Source organism: Dendropsophus ebraccatus, chromosome 4, assembly GCF_027789765.1.
Source record: "Dendropsophus ebraccatus isolate aDenEbr1 chromosome 4, aDenEbr1.pat, whole genome shotgun sequence".
In the NCBI taxonomy this organism is placed as follows: Eukaryota; Metazoa; Chordata; class Amphibia; order Anura; family Hylidae; genus Dendropsophus; species Dendropsophus ebraccatus.
Window position 1 is genome coordinate 20,904,395 of NC_091457.1, and position 18,758 is coordinate 20,923,152.

An 18,758-nucleotide genomic window follows, 5' to 3' on the forward strand; every position below is an offset into this window, starting at 1 on the left:
CTACTGGCTTGTTGTGCAGGGGTCCGTCCATGTTCTTCTTCCTGTTTCCTTCCTTCCTGCCTGCAGGTGTCGGTGTCCTTGGTGATGCTGAAGACATCTGATGGTGCTTGGGGGTCCACTCTTCATGGTCTTCAGGCTTTGGATCCTCTTCTGCCAGGTGTTCAGGGTGTCCGCTCGCTCCGATGACGTTGGAGTTTGTGTTCAGCCAAAGATCTTCGAGGTGACGAAGGAAAATCCTCGGAATTCGGCCTGGTCCTTGGGTGACAAGCGCTTCTTCTTGACCTCGTCTGCCTCCATGGTGGAAAGACGGAACTTCTCCCTCTTCTTGGCCTTCTTGGTCTTTCGCTGAGGCTTCTTAGATGGTTTACTTACCTCAGGGTTGTTTGGTGGGGTCATCCCGAGGGCTTCCACCGAGACCCAATCGATGCACTGGAAAAACGGATGTTCTCTGATGTTCTGGGCGACTCCCAAGCGCTGAGCAGGATCTCTCTGGAGGAGCTGGAAGGAGAAAAGCTGGGTGTGAATCTCTGGGAAGCTGTAAGTGACAAATCTACCATGTTATACTAAAACTTTTTTTGGTATAATAATTGCCGATTTCTGATAATAACGACCGCATGTAATGTTCATGAACATTATATGCCGCCATCACTATACAATAACAGCAGTTATTCTGCCCAAAAAGACATTGTGGGAACATAGCCGTAACATGTACGATATACGTAACCTATAATAGTAAGACACTGACCTGTATGATGAAGTCTTCGGCGCCGGAGCTGGTGTCATCGAAGAGCGCTGGGTGGTATTCGCGTCGTCCGGTGACCATTTTGTTCATGATGACACCAAAGGAAAACCAGTCTGCTCCGGCACCATATCCCTCCTCCGCCAGCATCTCAGGAGCCATGTAGCCTTTGGTCCCAGCGCATTCGGTGGCTTTTCGGTCTCCGAAGATGTTCTCAAGGGCAAGGCCGAAATCCGTTATCTTCACATGCCCTGTTTCCGCCACCAGGATGTTCTCGGGCTTGAGGTCTCGGTGGATGACGCCTCTTGCGTGGAGATACTGGATGCCGCACACGAGCTCAGCGGCGTAGAATCTTGTGCTGGGGATGTTCAGCCGCCCGTTCGTCTTCAGGAATTGGTCGAAGTCCCCGCAGCTCACGTATTCCAGCCCAAGTAGAACAAGCATCTTGGTCTGGAATGCAAAATCTGCGTGGACCAGGAAGGGGCTCCCAGATGCCAGCTGTAGCACTCGGTTCTCCACCATCACATCCGCCTCCTCGATGTCTTCTAGCAGGAGTCGCTTCATGATGACCTTCACCGCGAATCGTTGGCTGGTGACGATGTCTTCTGCCAACACGACCTTCCCGTAATTTCCTTCGCCGAGCACATGGTGGAACTGTAGTCTCTGCCGGATGGTGCTAGAGATGGTGCTCGGGCTGCCGGATGGTCGGACACCGCTGGGACCTCCTAAAAGAGAGAAAAATAAATGGGAGAGATTCTCACACTTGTAATATACATTATTCTCTATGACACCAATTTGTAAAGAGAAACTAAGAGCAAAATCTTATTCTTTTCTGGATATACTTATGAGAGTGTTTGGTGCATTGGGGACTGTACTTTACACCTCTTGAGTTTCTGGCAGGAGGATCAGTGCACCGAGAGGTAAAGCACCAACCCCACAGAGCCAGCCCTAAGCCGCATGGTATCATGGTAGCCAGCCCCCCAGATTATCAGACCCCAGACTGGATCCCAGTCCATCTGACACAGTGCTCTCTGCTGCCACCTCTGTCCATGTCAGGAACTGTCCAGATCAGTAGCAAATCCCCATATAAAAAAACCTCTTCTGATCTCGACAGTTCCTGACATGGACAGAGGTGGCAGCAGTGAGCACTATGTCAGACTGGAAAGAATACATCACTTCCTGTAGGACATACAGCTGCTGATAAGTACTGGAAGACTTGAGATTTTTAAATGGAAGTAATCTACAAATTTATATAATTTTCTGATACCAGTTGATTTGAAGGAAAAAAATTCCACTGAGTTCCTTAGCAATTTTTTCCTTAGCCCCCCAGCAGCTCACACACTATACACATCATCTCCTAAAGCTCGCTGGTTTCCTATTTATTGGACTAGAGATCAGACTGGACTCCAGATCAGACAGGAAGGAGTACCTGGAGGGTGCTACAGGTTTTGCCCAAACAACTTCCATCATCCACAGCTCTCTAATACCATGATGGGAGTTATCTCTTGGTATAACTTGCTCGGGCATTAGAGTAGCAATCTCCTGTATCTTCCATTATACACATTACCTGCAGGCTGCTTACACCTCGATAGTGTACCTGTCATGGAGTACACTCAGCCCATCAGCGTAACATCCACTCTGCTGCAAGAATTTCAGGTATCCATGGATACGACCATGCAGGGGCGATACTGCATGCAACCCCCATTCTGATCCAATAGGGCTTCTACACAGTACGGACCTGGCGTGGTTGTATCCATGTGTGGTGTCCCACCACTGGTGTTGCTATTGGTTACGACTAGGGATGGTCCGAACCTGCCGAGGTTCGGGTTTGTATGAACCTGAGCTCTAGGCATCAGATTCCCGCTGTCTGCCCGCTCCGTGCAGCGGGTGGATACAGCGGGAGGACCGCCTGGAAAACTGGGATACAGCCTATGACTAGGGCTGTATCTCAGTTTTCCAGGCGGTCCTCCCGCTGTATCCACCCTCTCCATGGAGCGGGCAGACAGCATTAATCATTGCCGAGAGTTCGGGTTCGTACGAACCCAAACCGAACCAGGTTCGGACCATCCCTAGTTACAACCTTTGTAAAAGCCTGTACTTTTTGTGTGGAAGTGGTGATAGAGTGTTAAAGTTTTGCCACAAGATGTCACTGTTGTAAGTATGTGTATTCAGTTATTTCACAGCTGTAGTACTGAAGGGGTTATTGTTTGTTTATATGTCACATGGATCTATAGACCAATGAAAGTACTTTCTTCTTCTATCTTATCATTTCTCTCTTTACTTCTCACTAATGTACTCTTCACCCATTCACAGCACACCTTACCGGGGCTGTAGATAGGAAGTCACATAGGTAGAGAAAGTGTAGTGTCTTTTGTCACTAGACTCTGTAGAGGAAGGACACAAGCCAGAACGCTCTCTACAGCAGTTCAGTTGGGCCCTGGCCCTCTGCCAAGTCCCCAGTCTCAGTGTGCAGTTAGAGGCAGACCTAGGCACATGCAACCTACAGTTTCTTCTCAATTAACTCCACTCAACACTATGCAGTGTTAAACCCTTCACTAGCAAGTCAGAGATCATCTCAACCCACGCTGTGGACAAGGAGAGTCACAGTGCAGGACACTATCCATATAAAGTAAAGGAACTGATAGAGCAAAGTTGCTAGAAACCTATGAACTCTATGTCACAGCGCAGGTGTAAGCAGGGAACGCTCAGCATTTCTCTCATCGCAGGTAACAAGTTCTGGGGCTTGTGTCACCCACTAGGACGGGTTCCCTTGACACTGGTAGGGCAATAGGTGTTCAAATGTACAAAAAAGTCAAAACACGGGCACAAGTATTCTCTCTCACTCTTCTCAAGTATTTACACCTCCGACCTCCCAGCAGAGCACAGTACTACTTGGGTTGGGACTCTGACGACATCCTCCTTTCTACTCCTCTCATTTTCTACTCTCAACACACAACCCAGTCCTCACGACGGTACCACTCTCTATACTCTCACTCCAGATCTGGATCGTGAACCATCAAGTGTCTTTAATTTAATTATTTATCCAGTATAACAATTTCACTTATAAAAATCAACAATTCCATAACAATATATCAAAAACCCCTTCCTTCTCGACCTCCTCTCTCCCCCATCCCTCGCTCACACTAATCCATCCCTTGATATATTTTAATACATCTTTTCCCATATTCCAAGGTCGGAGCACCAGATGACATCCATTGTCTCACAATAACAAGCCTGGCAAGAAATAAGAGCCTAAGTATGCTCATTCTTTCCCCCCGTTTCGTTCTCAGCTTAGAGGTGTCTCCTAGCATGTAGGTTCGAGCTCAAAATTCCCCTCCACCCTCTTAACGATACATTCACATACCCGATCCCAATATTTCCTTATAGCCTTGCAAAACCACAGCATGTGTCCTGTGCCCGTTCCCTCCTCCCCACATCTCGGGCACCTGCTGTCGTTCCATTTCTTAATTTTATATAGAAACTTGGGGGTATAGTATAAATGATATAATTTATATTAAACTGAACCATTCTATTACAGTCCGCCTTGGATACCATCTTGATATTTCTTACAATTCCCTCCCATTGAGAGTCTTCAAGTCCCCCTACCTCACTTTCCCATTTTTGCCTACTAGTCTCCCCAATACCCAGTTCTTTCTTCCTAATTGTTCCTTCTTGTAATTTTTTAATCAATAGAGGCGGCTTATATATGATATTATTAATATTCTTAAGACCTTTATTTAAGACCTTTTAAATTCAAACCAATACTGCTCCTCAATCTTAAACTTCTTTCTGACTACATCCCAACTTTTAATACCACTACCGAACCTAATATCGCCTACCTGTTTCAGTCCCGCCCTATGAAGAGATGCTACCACTTCAACACTTCCTGATTCACTTATCAGCATTAATGGTCTAAATGCTTCAGAAGCTCTGGTCCTGGCACAGTGAGATATTGCAGATACTGCTATGTGCAGCATTAGATACTGATCCTCCCCTTATTGTCTATTCTATTGTATTTTAGTATTAGAATAGACATTACATCTGGAGAAGCCGCCTGTCAGGAGCTGCAGCCACCGCACAGTGACGCAGAGCGAGCGGGGAGAGCTGTCAGTCACTGGTCCCTCTGCTTCTCTGTCCTGCGGCTGCGGCTACTGACAGGCGGCTTCCCCAGATGGAAGGTTTATTCTGGTACTAATATGCAGGAAAATAGACAATAAGGAAAGCTCAGATATCTAACTGCAGGGACCAGGGCTTCTAAAACGCTGTAGTTCCCAACACAACCACTGGGGGCAGCAGAGAGGCCATGTTTCCCCCTTACTGCTGCCAGTCACTAGAAATATGTAAAAAAAAAAAACTGTAAAAATTACATTTTCTTTAATAAAATTATAGAATTGTATGAATAAAAAAAAGAAGAAGAAGAAGAAGAATTACCCCCTTGACCTATAATTTCTTTTTCCAATGAGAAATATAATAGAAGATACTGGGGGTTGTAGTCCCATCCAAAATGGGGACATAGTTATCAGACGCACAAAGCACAGAGATCTATTGCTATAAGTGTCTGGCTATATGTTACTGTGTGTGAGGGGGCAGAGGCCATGGCATACTGTTACACTATACATATGGGATGGGACAATCTCTGGGGCGCTGTACTAGATTATACAGCACTGCTATCACTATGAGGCTGTGTTCACATTATCACTTTATCAGCTCCTGACGTACAAGATAAAGCAGCACTGAGGCCACAAATGGTTTATACCCCCCCCCCCCAGTATGTTACATTCTATAGTTATAGGGGAACTCCGGAGAAATAAACTGGTGCCAGAAAGATAGTATCACAGACTTCCGGTTCCGGCCCCATGCTGTAAAGACGTGCCTCAGCCTCACTCCGCTCCCGGGTCCCGCCTGACTGCAGCCCGCACACCCACAACCTATCAGAGGGAAGATTCGGGGGGCTCCCCTTATTCCCCCCACTACGATGGACTGATATATACAAAAAAAGGGCACACAGCCGCAAGCTGGAGGCAGAAAATCGCGGCGCCTGGACAAAGGGGATTCCAACATGGCGGCGTCTCCCGCCTCATCCCGCGCTACTTCACAGGACAGGTCTGAGAGAGAGTCCTCGGGGGAGAGGAGGACATGGACACGCTGCCAATAAACTATGCTGCCATGGCAGCGGAGGTGGCCAAAAGGATCACTCCTGGCCTGCAAGAATCGGTGCCTACAGCGATCACCAGCACATTGCAACAGGTACAGAGGGAGCTGGCAGCACAGGGTGGGAGATTGGCAGCGGTTGAAGAGAGGCTGCATGTCATGGAGGACAAGGAGGACTCTGTGTCAGCAAAGATCCTTGCTGTGGAAACTGAGAATAGGCGGCTTTGGGATAAAGTGGAGGATCTAGAGAACAGATCCAGGAGGAATAACCTCCGGCTCGTGGGGGTCCCGGAATCGGTGCGCCAGAGAGACCTCATTCACCTGTGTGAAACCGTCATTCCTGGTCTGTTGGGGATCACTCACCCATGTAAGGTTGAAAGAGCTCACAGGTTGGGGCCAGATCTTCGACAGGTCCCAGACAAAGGAGTGCGGCCAGGACTGACCCAGAAAGAAAGACCACGTCATGTTATAGTCAGGTACCTTGATTTTACTGACAAAGTCCTCATTCAGCGGGCCTTCCGCAATAGGAGAGATGTCCTTTTGCTCAAGGGTCGGAGGCTACTTATATTTGGTGATTTCTCAGGAGCAAAGAATCAAAGAGGCTGTAGAGGCACCAGTCTGAAGACAGTGCTCCGGGTATCCTTCCTATGACACTACGTTCCACTACCGTTTACCCGTTAAAAGGACCCAGGTTGACAGCCAGGCAGTCTGGCATTCCTCAGGGACATGGACTGGAGATAATTGAGCTGCCGGCTTGTTTGGTTTACATCCTCCCTGACGAGAACATTTGTCCCAGATGTTTTGTTCCTATTCTAGTTGTTACCATCTGCTGCTGGCTGTCTGGGGTTACCTTTTATATCTATATGGTCCACTTGCCTCTCTCCACCATTTTTCCTGTCTCCTATCCCCGTTTCCCTCCCATGTTCCCTGTTCCTCCCAATGTCCCCCCATATCCTAATGCACCTTCCTAGCTTAACTCATCTATTTCCCATTCCTTGTCTTCCCCCTTCCCTTCCTTTTCCCCCCTTCCACCCTTCTTTCCCCCCATACCCTTCCTCCTCCTTCCCTCCCTTCATCCCCCCCCCCCCGCTCTCCCGTCTAGCCCTTCCCCTCCCTGTTCTCTTTTTCTCTTCTCTCCCTTCTCCTTCCTCTCGGATATTCTGTTTAGTATCTTCTCCCTCTTCTACTGTAGTGAATATCGTGGTAATTAGCGATTTCATACTCCTCTGGCGTATTGCCAAGCTCTTATATAGGGGCCCGGGGCGGAGGGTGGTTTGGACAGTAGTCAATCAGCTGGGGTACAGTTCCCTACAGCTTGGAAAAAAGCGAAGTCCCTAACCCCGTGCTTTCAGGGTCTGAGGCAACATATCACCCTGAGTGGGGTAAAATGGTCATGTTAACTGTGTTATTTGTTATAGTTTTGGGTTGTTGGGAAGGGGGGGTGGGGGGAGGGATGCTCACGGTCTGTCTCACAAGTTTGGGGGAGGGGTGCAGAGGAAATGCAATTCTATTCCTTTTTATGGTCTGTATTATTTCATGGAATATAAAAGGGCTCCAGTCCCCTCATAAGAGACACATGGTATTGCGCCATCTGAAAAAGTTTTCACCGGACCTTGTCTTTTTACAAGAAACACATTTAGATTCTTCAGACTTTTTCAGAATGCGCAAACATTGGGTGGGTCAGGTCTTTGGCTCGGCAGCGGTGGATAGAAAGGCCGGGGTACTGGTCCTAGTAAACAAGGCTTTTAGTTGTGAGATATTGGATGAGTGGTCGGATGACGAAGGGAGGATATGTACACTTCATGTCAAAACACCAGGGGAAGAATTTCTTGCAGTAAATGTTTATGGCCCCAATGATACTAACTCTGCCTTCTTTTCCTCTCTGTCCACCCTAGTTCTTCAGCACCGGTTTCCCCATAAAATTGTTGGGGGGGACTTCAATGCAGTGATGAACTATGTGGAAGATCGGAAATCGAATCACACCAAGTTGGCTCCTCCCCGACAGAGAGACGCCATCTTATCCCCCTGGTCATCTTCAGTGGGAATGGAGGATGTGTGGAGATGGTCTAATCCAAATGCCCGTGAGTTTACTCATTACTCCCACCCAGATGACTCATGGTCAAGGCTAGATTACCTCTTTCTCTCGCCAACTTTCTTGTCCAGGGTGGACCGAATTGAGATCTTAGATCTTGTTATATCTGATCATGCCCCATTAGCCCTCACACTACATGATATCCATCCTGTAGGGCTCGGATTTCCTATGGAAATTTCCAGTAGGTCTCACTAGAGACGAGAATTTTAAGGCCTTGTTAACCCCTTCAAGACCAAGCCTATTTGGGTCTTAATGACCAGGCTCATTTTTCAAAATCTGACCTGTCTCACTTTATGCGCTTATAGCTCAGTGATGCTTTAACATATGCTAGCGATTCTGAGATTATTTTTTTCGTTACATATGGAACTTTAATTAAGTGGCAAAATTTGGTCACTACTTTGTGTGTTTTTTGTGAAAAACATCAAAATATCATGAAAAATTTAAAAAAAAATTAGCATTTTATGAACTTTGAAATTCTCTGCTTCTAAAAAAAGATGTCGTAAATGACATAAATTACTTACTAAGTCACATTACCGATATGTCCTCTTTATTCTGTGGGCACACAGTGGGCACACAGCGGGGCTCAGAAGGGAAGGAGTGCCAATTAGCATTTTCCGTGCAGATTTTTCTGAAGTAGTTTCTGAGCGCCAGGTGTTTGCAGAGCCCCTGTAGTGCCAGTGGAGTAAAATCTTGCCATAAGTCACCCCATTTTGGAAAGTGCACCCCTCAAAGAATTCATTTTGGGGTGTGGTGAGCATTTTGAAGCCACAGGTATTAGAGGAAAGTATTCAAAAGTAGACAGTAAAAATGAAAAACTCAAATTTTTCCAATAATATGTTCCTTTAGTTTGAAATTTATCAATTTCACGAGGAACAGGGGAGAAAACTTACCGCAATATATGTAAAGCAGGTTCTCCTGAGTAGAACGGTACCCCAGATGTGGGCATAAACCACTGTATGGGCACCCAGCCGGGCTCAGAAAGGAAGGAGCGCTAATTAGCATTTTCCGTGCAGATTTTTCTGAAGAAGTTTCTGAGCGCCGGGTGCGTTTGCAGTGCCCCTGTAATGTCTACAGAATAGAACCCCCCAAAAAAGTCACCCCATTTTGGAAAGTATACCCCTCAAAGAATTCATCTTGGGGTAGGATGAGCATTTTGACCCCACAGGTATTAGAGGAAAGTATTCAAAATTGGCCAGTAATAATGAAAAACTCGATTTTTTCCAATAATATGTTGGTTTAGTTTGAAGTTTCAAAATTTCACAAGGAACAGGAGAAAAAATGTACCCCAAAATCTGTAACGCAAGTTCTCCTGAGTACAACGGTACCCCATATGTGGGTATAAACCACTGTATGGGCACACAGCGGGGCTCAGAAGGGAAGGAGTGCCAATTTGCTGGAGCAAAACCGCAGCTAGTAATAGTTATTATAATAGCGCAGTTACTAAAGTACAATAAAAAAATTAGATTACAGGTAATGTGGGGTGGTTACGGGTAATCTGGAGGTGGTTACGGACAGTCTGGGGTGGTTCCGGTAATTCTGGAGGTGGTTACAGTCAACATGGGGTGGTGACGGGCAACCTGGGGTAGTTACAGGCAACGTGGGGTAGTTACAGGCAACCTGGGGTGGTTAAAGGCAACCTGGGGTGGTTAGAGGCAACCTGGGGTGGTTATAAGAAACTTGGGTTAGTTACAGGCAACCTGGGGTGGTTAGAGGCAACCTGGGTTGGTTACGGGCAACGTGGGGTGGATACGGACAACCTGCTGTGGTTACAGACAATCTAGGGTGGTTACAGGCAACCTGCTGTGGTTACGGGAAACATGGGGTGGTTATGGGCAACGTGGGGTGGTTACGGCAACTTGGGGTGGTTACGAACAATCTGGGGTAGTTACGGCAACCTGGGGTGGTTAGAGGCAACCTGGGGTGGTTACAGACAATCTGGGGTGGTTAGAGACAATCTGGGGTGGTTACGGACAATCTGGGGTGGTTACAGACAATCTGGGGTGGTTACGGATAAACTAAAGTCCTTATAGATAATCTGCGGTGGGTATCACTTTTTATCCCCTGTCACCAATCATTTATGGTGACAGGGGATAAAAAGTGCCGGCGGCACATGGCACAAGCGATCAGCGGTATATAGTATATACTGCTGATCGCTTGTACCGGGATCCCACAGGGGGGTGGCGGAGAGCATGGGGCTTTTATTCATTTTTCTTTTTTGATCACTGTGAACAGACATTAGTCTGTTCACAGTGATGATGGCGGCTATCTTGGATCTGATGGCCGCCGCGGGGAGGGGGGTTAGTGACTGGGGCACTAGGGGGGCTGATCTGGGGTCTGATTTTACTTATTTCATCTCCCCCCACCGTGGATTCGTGGCAGCACACTCCGGGGGGGTGGGGGTGAGAGATCTTTGAGATCACACAGGGAGGGGGGGCCGGGGGAGGGGATCACCACCACTTACCTCCCGGGTGTCAGCGATGCTGACCCTGAGTCCCGGAAGGGGAAGGGATGCGGCGGGCGGCATTACTTCATTCATAGCTCCGCTCCGCTCTGGGTGTCTGGTAGTTATGAATGAAGTAATGCCGCCCGCTGCATCCCCTCCCAGGACACGGTCGGCATCGCTGACATACGGGGGGGGGGGGGGGGTGATGTTGGATGCAGGGACCCATCACACAGTGCTGACGCCGGCCCAGACCGGCACTGAGCCCCCACAACCCCTGGTACAGCAAGATCAGGGGACCTGGAGCGTGGTGGGACACAGAGCACTAAACCCTGATTGGCTACACGCTAGCCAGCCAGTCAGGGTTCAGTGCTCTGCTGCTAAAAAGCAGGAAAGCCAGACGCCGGCCGGGTATGGTGACGTCACCGAACCGGAAGAAGAGGATCCGCGAGTCGCAGGTCACGTGACCAGACCGGAGATCTCCTTGGGGGGCCAATAAAGGACTGGTAAGTATATTAGGAAAGGGTTAACCTTGGTTAACCCTTTCCATAGCTAATTTATTGATTTTTCCCGGAATACCCCTTTAAGCATCGGGACATAAAACAAATTAATTCGGCATTTACAAAATTTATATGGGGGGGGGGGGGGACGCCCACGCGTAGCCCTTAAAAAATTGGTCTTTTTTCGGGATCGGGGGGGATTGAACTTCCCGGACATCCGGCGCTATAACCTGGCATGTCTGCTCAGGCATGGGATAGACTGGATGAGGGGTGGAGGAGCTTTCACTAATGTGAAGTTGGAGGAGGCGATGGCAACCCCCTGGCCGCTTCCGGCTTTATTATATACTAAACTGCCGGCTATCCCCCCCCCCCCATTAAGAGATGTACCCTGTTGCGGACACTATTATTGCATGGAAGACATGCCTAGGGGATATGAAATTACCATATGCAATCGGCAGAGGTATGCCAATTTGGTCCCACCCTGAACTGCGGAAAGAGGCGAGTAATAGGTTTTCCCAGGAATGGACGCAAAAGGGCATCACTAAAGTCTCTCACATCCTCCACGACCATGAACATAGATATCTTGGGTTTGCTGAATTACAGGCAACATATTCTCTGGGCTCGGGCCATTTTTTGTTATACAACCAGGTGACATCCTTTCTACGGGCACGATGTAGGGATTTAAATTCCTTCTTCAAGTCGAACTTTATAGAAGATGCTATTAGAGTGGAAGTGCCTATACACTCTCTATCTTACCTTTATTGGGCCCTTAGACAGCAAGTCATCAAGCTTGAGACATGGCATGTTTTTAAATACTGGGAGTCCTACTTTGATAAAGAGGACCTCACTAAACCCATAATAGATGGCTGGCTGGCAGTGCGTAAGGCAGTGATAAATGAGACCTGGAGGGAATCTCAGTATAAAATCATGCATCACACAACCTATGGGTTTACCCTCCCCAGGACTCCAGTGAACCCGGAGCGCATAGAGGCCTGCCCTGACTGTAATGCCAGATGCACGGACCTGGTACATGGTCTAGTCACATGCCCCCTGTCCAGACATTTTTGGGTCTCCTTGATGTAACATGTTTTTATTTTCATTAATTATTGTGTCGCTTCCGGCCTACGTTGGGCCGGTTGGCATATACTGTCAACTTACCATTACGGTGGGATTTCCCGTCCATCGTGTTTGTACCATAAATATGTTAAAAATGATTAAAAATATATATTTTTTAAAAGATAGAATTACAGTACTTATCAGCTGCTGTATGTCCTACAGGAAGTGGTGTTTTCTTTCCAGTCTGACACAGTGCTCTATGCTGCTACCCCTGTCCATGTCAGGAACTGTCCAGAGCAGGAAAGGTTTTCTATGGGGATTTGCTGCTACTCTGGACAGTTCCTGACATGGACAGAGGTGGCAGCAGAGAGCACTGTGTCAGATTGGAAAGAATACACCACTGCAGGACATACAGCAGCTGATAAGTACTGGAAGACTGGAGATTTTTAAATCCCCCCACAACCAGTATTTGTTATTCCCACAATTGTTACAACCAGAGCAATATAACATACTATATTACTTTCATCCCAGTGTGAATGGGGTTAAAAAAAGTGGAAAAAATACTGAATGATGGAAACATTTTTTTATCCTTTTTCAAAGCTACAATTCGTTCTGTCACTGAGGGGTAAAACAGACGTAACACATGGGAGCGGGAGGCGCCAACAAGATTTACTGAAGACAAAGATTTAAAATCTACAATAAAGAAATTGACATTTTTGCCATTTTCCCAATTTTGATGCAACTTTTAAGCCTTGTTGTGTCTGTGTGATTCCCGGAGTGACGGCTGTGTGATCCCAGGTCTCCTTCTCCATGGCTTCTCTATGAGATACTGGATGGGAGTCTCAGTGAGATGCATAGAGAAGGGGATTCCTGGTCACACAGCAGCCGCTGTAGGATTCTGACAGTCATGAGGGGGAGCAGCAGGACCGGAGCGTCTCATCTATCCATCAGTAACCTCCTATCTTATGTGTTACATCTGCCCGGTATCAGTAGTGCGGTGTCAGCCGCTAGGCTTTGCCCCTATTATCCTGATGCTCCCCTGCCCTCTTCTGTTTTGATGGGAACCTGTAACATTAAAGGGGAACTCTGGCTAAAAAAAAAGTTTTTAAATCAACTGATGTCAGAAAGTTCTACAGATTTGTAATTTACTTCTATTTAAAAATCTTCAGTCTTCCAGTACTTATCAGCTGCTGTACATCCTGCAGGAAGTGGTGAATTCTTTCCAGTCTGACACAGTGCTCTCTGCTGCCACCTCTGTCCATGTCAGGAAATGTCCAGAGCAGGAAAGGATTTCTATGTGGGATTTGCTCCTGCTGTGGACAGTTTCTGACATGGACAGAGGTGGCAGCAGAGAGTACTGTGTCACACTGGAAAGAATACACCACTTTCTGCAGGACATACAGCAGCTGATAAGTACTGGAAGACTGGAGATTTTCATATAAATGTAAATTACAAATCTTTTAAACTTTCTAATATCGGTTGATGTAAAAGAAAAAGCATTTCACCAGAGTGACACTTTGAGTTTGCACAAGGAGCCGGAGCCGGAGGATAGATAGTTTCAAAAGATTTAGTATAATTTATTTATTATAATTTATTAAAATCTACATCCCTGCTCCTTCTCTGTTTAGCCATCCAGTGGGCTGCTAGCAGAAAGGACGGCATTTCAGGGTCACACATTGTAACATACAGAAAAGCAAAAAATTATCGAGCCAATGATTTATATCAACAAATAACAAAAGTTATACTGCAGGAAACGCTGTGTACCATCTATACATCACATAATAACTTACTGTCACAATGTGGGGACTCTATGGTATATTACAGACCACACCTCTTTACCGTAGGCCACACCTCTTTACCGTAGGCCACACCTCTTTACCTTAGGCCTCATCTTTTTGTAAAATACATAAGTAATCTGGTGGCAGTGTGGCCGGTGTATTGGAGAAATTGGAGCAATAGTTGAGAAACATTCAGCAAAGTAACCCCCCCCCCATATTATAGTTGTATCATATAGGCCATGTGCCCACTACAGGACCATAGATAGGAATGGCGGCCGTCTCGTAACATCATGATCACTGTTACGAAAAAGCCGCCAGTCCCCACTATGATCCTGTACTGGGAACATAGCCATAATGTGCTGAGTACATGATAACCCCCATATGTCCCAGGCATATACATATATACGTGTACATATAGGGGTGTACCTGAGCCGGCCTGGTCTTCCTGCTTTTCTTCTTTCTTCTGGATCTTCATTGGCGGCTTCTTCTCTTCCACTGCAGAATCCAGGATGTGCCTCTTCTTGGCCTGTCTCTTCCCCGCCATGTCTTCCTTCTTCTCCTGTCTGGCCTCTCCATGGTTGGACTTCTCAGAGCTCCTCTTCCTCCTCCTCTGGCTCTTCAATGAAGTCTTCTCATCGTCCGATGAGTCCAAGATGGGTCTTCTCTTCCTCGCCATGTCTTCCTTCTTCTGTCTGTTCTCTCCATGGTTGGACTTCTCAGAGCTCCTCTTCCTCCTCCGCTGGCTCTTCAATGAAGTCTTCTCATCGTCCGATGAGTCCACGGTGCATCTTGGTGTCTTCTCAGAGCCCAAGGTTTCCCGTCTCCTCTTCCTCCCTTGGCTCGTCACTGAAGTCTTCTCACCATCCGATGAGTCCAAGATGAGTCTTCTCCTCTTCCTCGCTGCCTTTCTCTTCACAATCTCCTCCTGGTCCTCCATGTTGGCGCTCTGCCTTGGTCCAGTAAACAACTCTCTCTGTCTCCTAGCAACAGTCACTGATAACATCTCAGCTGCCCTGGCCGCATGCATGGCAATGGTCATGTGATCAGTGAGTGATCCCATTCACCTCTATGGGCTATAGGGATATGGATTACAAGTAGTATAATGGCGGCTTCACTTTGGTTCCCACAAGGACTAACTCTACATGTATAGGTGACAGAAAACCATTGGGGAGATTTATCAGCCGTCTTATAGTAAGATTCTCCTTATTGTCCATAGTAACCAATCACAGCTCAGCTTACAAATACTGATGAGCTCTGATATAATAAAAGCCGTCCTGTTATTGGTCCTTGGGGACTGGAGTTGGGGAACACGGCCTTAGAGGCCTGGACTATGCATTGGTCAGTATGCTGTAATACTATGTGTATAGCCGTGTACTGTACATTGCTGATTCCCTCTTACAGTTTGTCTATGGCAGAATATACCAGTGTAGCCTCATTGTAGCCTCAGAGGCCGCAGATGGCCCCATGGATGACATTACAGCAAGTCTCTACCCAGTTCTGTCACTGAGGCTGTTTGGACACTGGAAGTAACTGGCACACGGCTTTTACCATCTAGATGCCACAGTAACCAGCGACTTTCCTCTTACTGCTGCCAGTCACTGGAAATATACAAAAAAATAAAATCATATTTTCTTTAATAGTTTGTTTTTATAAATAATAATAATATATATATATATATATATATATATATATATAGTGTTAAGAGTGGAAATAATACGGCACATGCTGCAGGACATACAGCAGCTGATATATACTAAAAGACTTGAGATTTTTTAATAGAAGTTATGTACAGAGAATAGGGGCTGGGGATGTCCATGAAGCATGTCCGTAAAGCATGTCCGTAAACCATGTCTGTAAGAAAGAGCTCAGGCAAGATGGCCGCCCCACAATAACATGAAATGAAAACAAACCAACAATGTGAAGAAAAAATCATGTTCCAGTATCTGGACCTATTCACTAACAACAAATCTAGTCCGTCCATCTAATCCTCCCTGGTAGTGTAACAGAAAGCGCTGTGTGTGGTATGGTAGGGCGGTCACCTCTTGCGAGAGAGAATATAAATGTATGTGATATAATTTGCTGTATCAGGTCAGTCACAGCGGCCGGAGAATATCTGATGGGGGGAGCAGGTCGGACGTGAGCGGTGGGAGTCCATCATCACCACACTGTGTGCTACAGACATGTGAGGTGGACGTTGCCTGCCAGGTGGTTACAGTTAGATTGGTTCCCGAGAAATAAAAGCTGTGGCCGATCACCACCCAGCAAATAGAGCTTTGATTATTATGGGGCCTTGATGCCGTTTTCTAAAGCAGCTAATATTTTTTAAGCATGGAAACCCCCTTTAAGTAAACCATCTCTGTTGTGCGTAGAGGTAGGGAGTAGTTTAAAGAGAGTGACCTCTAATACACATTAACCACTGAGAGAGAGAGAGAGAGAGAGAGAGAGAGAGAGGTGTCATGGACTGGAGGCCAATGAGTCCTGTCTGTGTCACCAAGGATCCCGCTTCCATCCCAGATCACTAGAATTCCATTCTATTCAGGAAGAGAATAAAATGCTTCCATACTGCCAGTTCTGCTTCCATCAGGTGTCAGAGGAGCCAAGAGGAAAAGGACATAGAAAAATCTGAATTCCTTGGATTGCTGATTACCAGTAAGGGGGTGTCGGTGACTGGTCCTATAATTGTGACTGTTACACCCCAAAATTTACAAAACCTACTGACAGAAATAGCTTATTATTCTATACAAGCTGCCATTCTATTCCTACTAAATCTTCCTGACAATATTCACTAACGTCTTTTTTGTCTGGTGGCCCTACACACAATATACAGTCTGCGTCCGCCCCTGCGTATGTGCAGTGATCATCAATTCCTGATTTCTGCATTGGCCGAACCCTTATAGACGGCCCAACAGTTCATGGTTATTGGCCGCACATTTACAGTTGGGGATTGATCAGCTGATCACTGGTCCTTTTGCCGATTATCAGGAATGAGCGTTCCTAGGAGTGAGGTTCTTAGCGCACAATTGATCACATTGTGCGAGCCCATCTGCCACGTCACGGCGACCTCATTCAGATGGGTCCCTACACTAACACTATTATTATTCTTATCCTCCAATTCCTCTAACCTGTCTGCTAGGGGCTTCTCTACAGGGACTGACTATACATTGCAGGTGATAAAGCTTTTACACCACATGGATCCTGGGCTACATATACAGTGTTAGTGTAGGGACCACCTGAGGGCAGAAGTGCTGCCGGTGGGATCATAAAATAGATGGAAACTGGATATAATAAACTGCGCCCATATAATTTACTAACAATACTGGGGGAAATTGTTAAGAATCAATTGTTTGTATTCACTATAGGGAAATATATTTTAGTTATGGGGCTTTGGGGGTGCAGGCCGAGCTTTATTATCTCTATATAGAAGCATTTGTAAGTAATACGTTTTCTCCTTACTGTGTGACATTGCACTGATACTATATGGGGACTGCACTGAGGGGCCTGATGCTATATGGGGACTGCACAGAGGGGCCTGATACTATTTATAGACCTTACTACTATGTAGAGGCACAGATTTTCAATCACATCCTGAAAATTTTTTAAGAAAGGCATAATATACATACAAAACAACATAAAGCCTGTACAGAATAAGGCTAATGGCATTGCATTTCAAACAATAAGGCATGAGAAAGAGGAACAAAACCCTTTGGTTATTATGACATGTAATACACTACTACGTCATATAGTCTGCTGGTCTTTCTCTGAACAAGTGTAAAGCAATAAGTCATACTTATGAAAAACCACAAAACACCGAAGGAAAGAAAAACAAACATATAGATAGGAAAGGGAAGAAACGGAAAGAAAAGAAGGTTCAGTAGGGGTACAGTCGGGGAACCCAGATATCTGCTCCCAGCTCACCTCAGAGTATCTGTGAAGCCAGGGGCCTCTACATGGAGAGTTGCAGTTATATTTTATGGAAAGTGTGTCCCTGCAAAGTATAATTGGTTTCCCAAATATAAGACGCCATTTGGGTCTGTAGGTGAATAAATACAAGTGCTATGGCCTTTTATACACGAGGAGAAAAAAACATAAGTGCAAAAACAAAATGAGCCAGGTCCTTAAGGGGTTAAAGTACGACTCCAGCGAAAATTATTTAGTAATTGAAACATATTACAGATTTATATAACTTTGTAATGTGTTTCAAATACCTTTTGCCCCCCTTCCCTATCTCTCCCTTGATTTCCCCCGGCAGAAGTATTGTACATCTATACTTACCTGATCACCGTTGACCACGGGTTCTTCAGCCGGCGCCATTTTGTGTCAATATCGTCAAATAATTTATTGAAAGGAGCCCGGCCAGCCCCCCCTAATGCCCCATCATGGGAGCCGAAATTGGAAATTTAGAAGATATGAAGATGCTGGTCATAGCTGCGGGGTCCATGAACAGGGATATCACACTGATACGGACTCATGGAAGGTAGAAAACAGATAATGAGGGTTAAAAAAAAAAAAAATCCGGCCTCCTCCACCCCTTAATAGCCGGCCATCTCTCACCTCTTTCCCCAGACCCATGACAGCATTGTCAGTGACCCAGGGAAATCCAATCACCGGTATATATTCCTGTACTATACACATAGTATAAGTCTGTATATAGTACCAGAAGGATGGAATTATTAGAGGCATGGAATAAAAAACACGAAATCAGTTTATTTCTCTCTCATCCAGCACAGCACTAGGAGCTGGTGCGGTCATGGATGGGAGAAAATCTGGTCACCGGTGTAACAAATCTCCTACATGCCTCATACAGCGCAGATCTTATAGCGCCTCCACCTACCTGTGGTGGTGCCAGCCTACTGGCTTGTTGTGCAGGGCTCCGTCCATGTTGTTCTTCCTGTTTCCTTCCTTCCTGCAGGTGTCGGTGTCCTTGGTGATGCTGAAGACATCTGATGGTACTTGGGGGTCCGCTCTTCATGGTCTTCGGTCTGTGGATCCTCTTCTGCCAGGT

General features: G+C 46.3%; 1 protein-coding gene across 1 annotated transcript; it reads right to left on the bottom strand.

The window, feature by feature from the left end:
• Positions 1 to 201: 201 nt before the first annotated feature.
• On the bottom strand, positions 202 to 14,784 carry LOC138789214 (protein kinase C delta type-like). Its single transcript, XM_069967824.1, has 3 exons — positions 14,183 to 14,784; positions 746 to 1,464; positions 202 to 498 (listed from the first exon to the last, which is right to left on the bottom strand). Exons 1-3 carry the CDS (start codon positions 14,781 to 14,783, stop codon positions 202 to 204), a joined length of 1,617 nt encoding a protein of 538 aa, XP_069823925.1. The 5' UTR covers position 14,784.
• Positions 14,785 to 18,758: the final 3,974 nt, after the last annotated feature.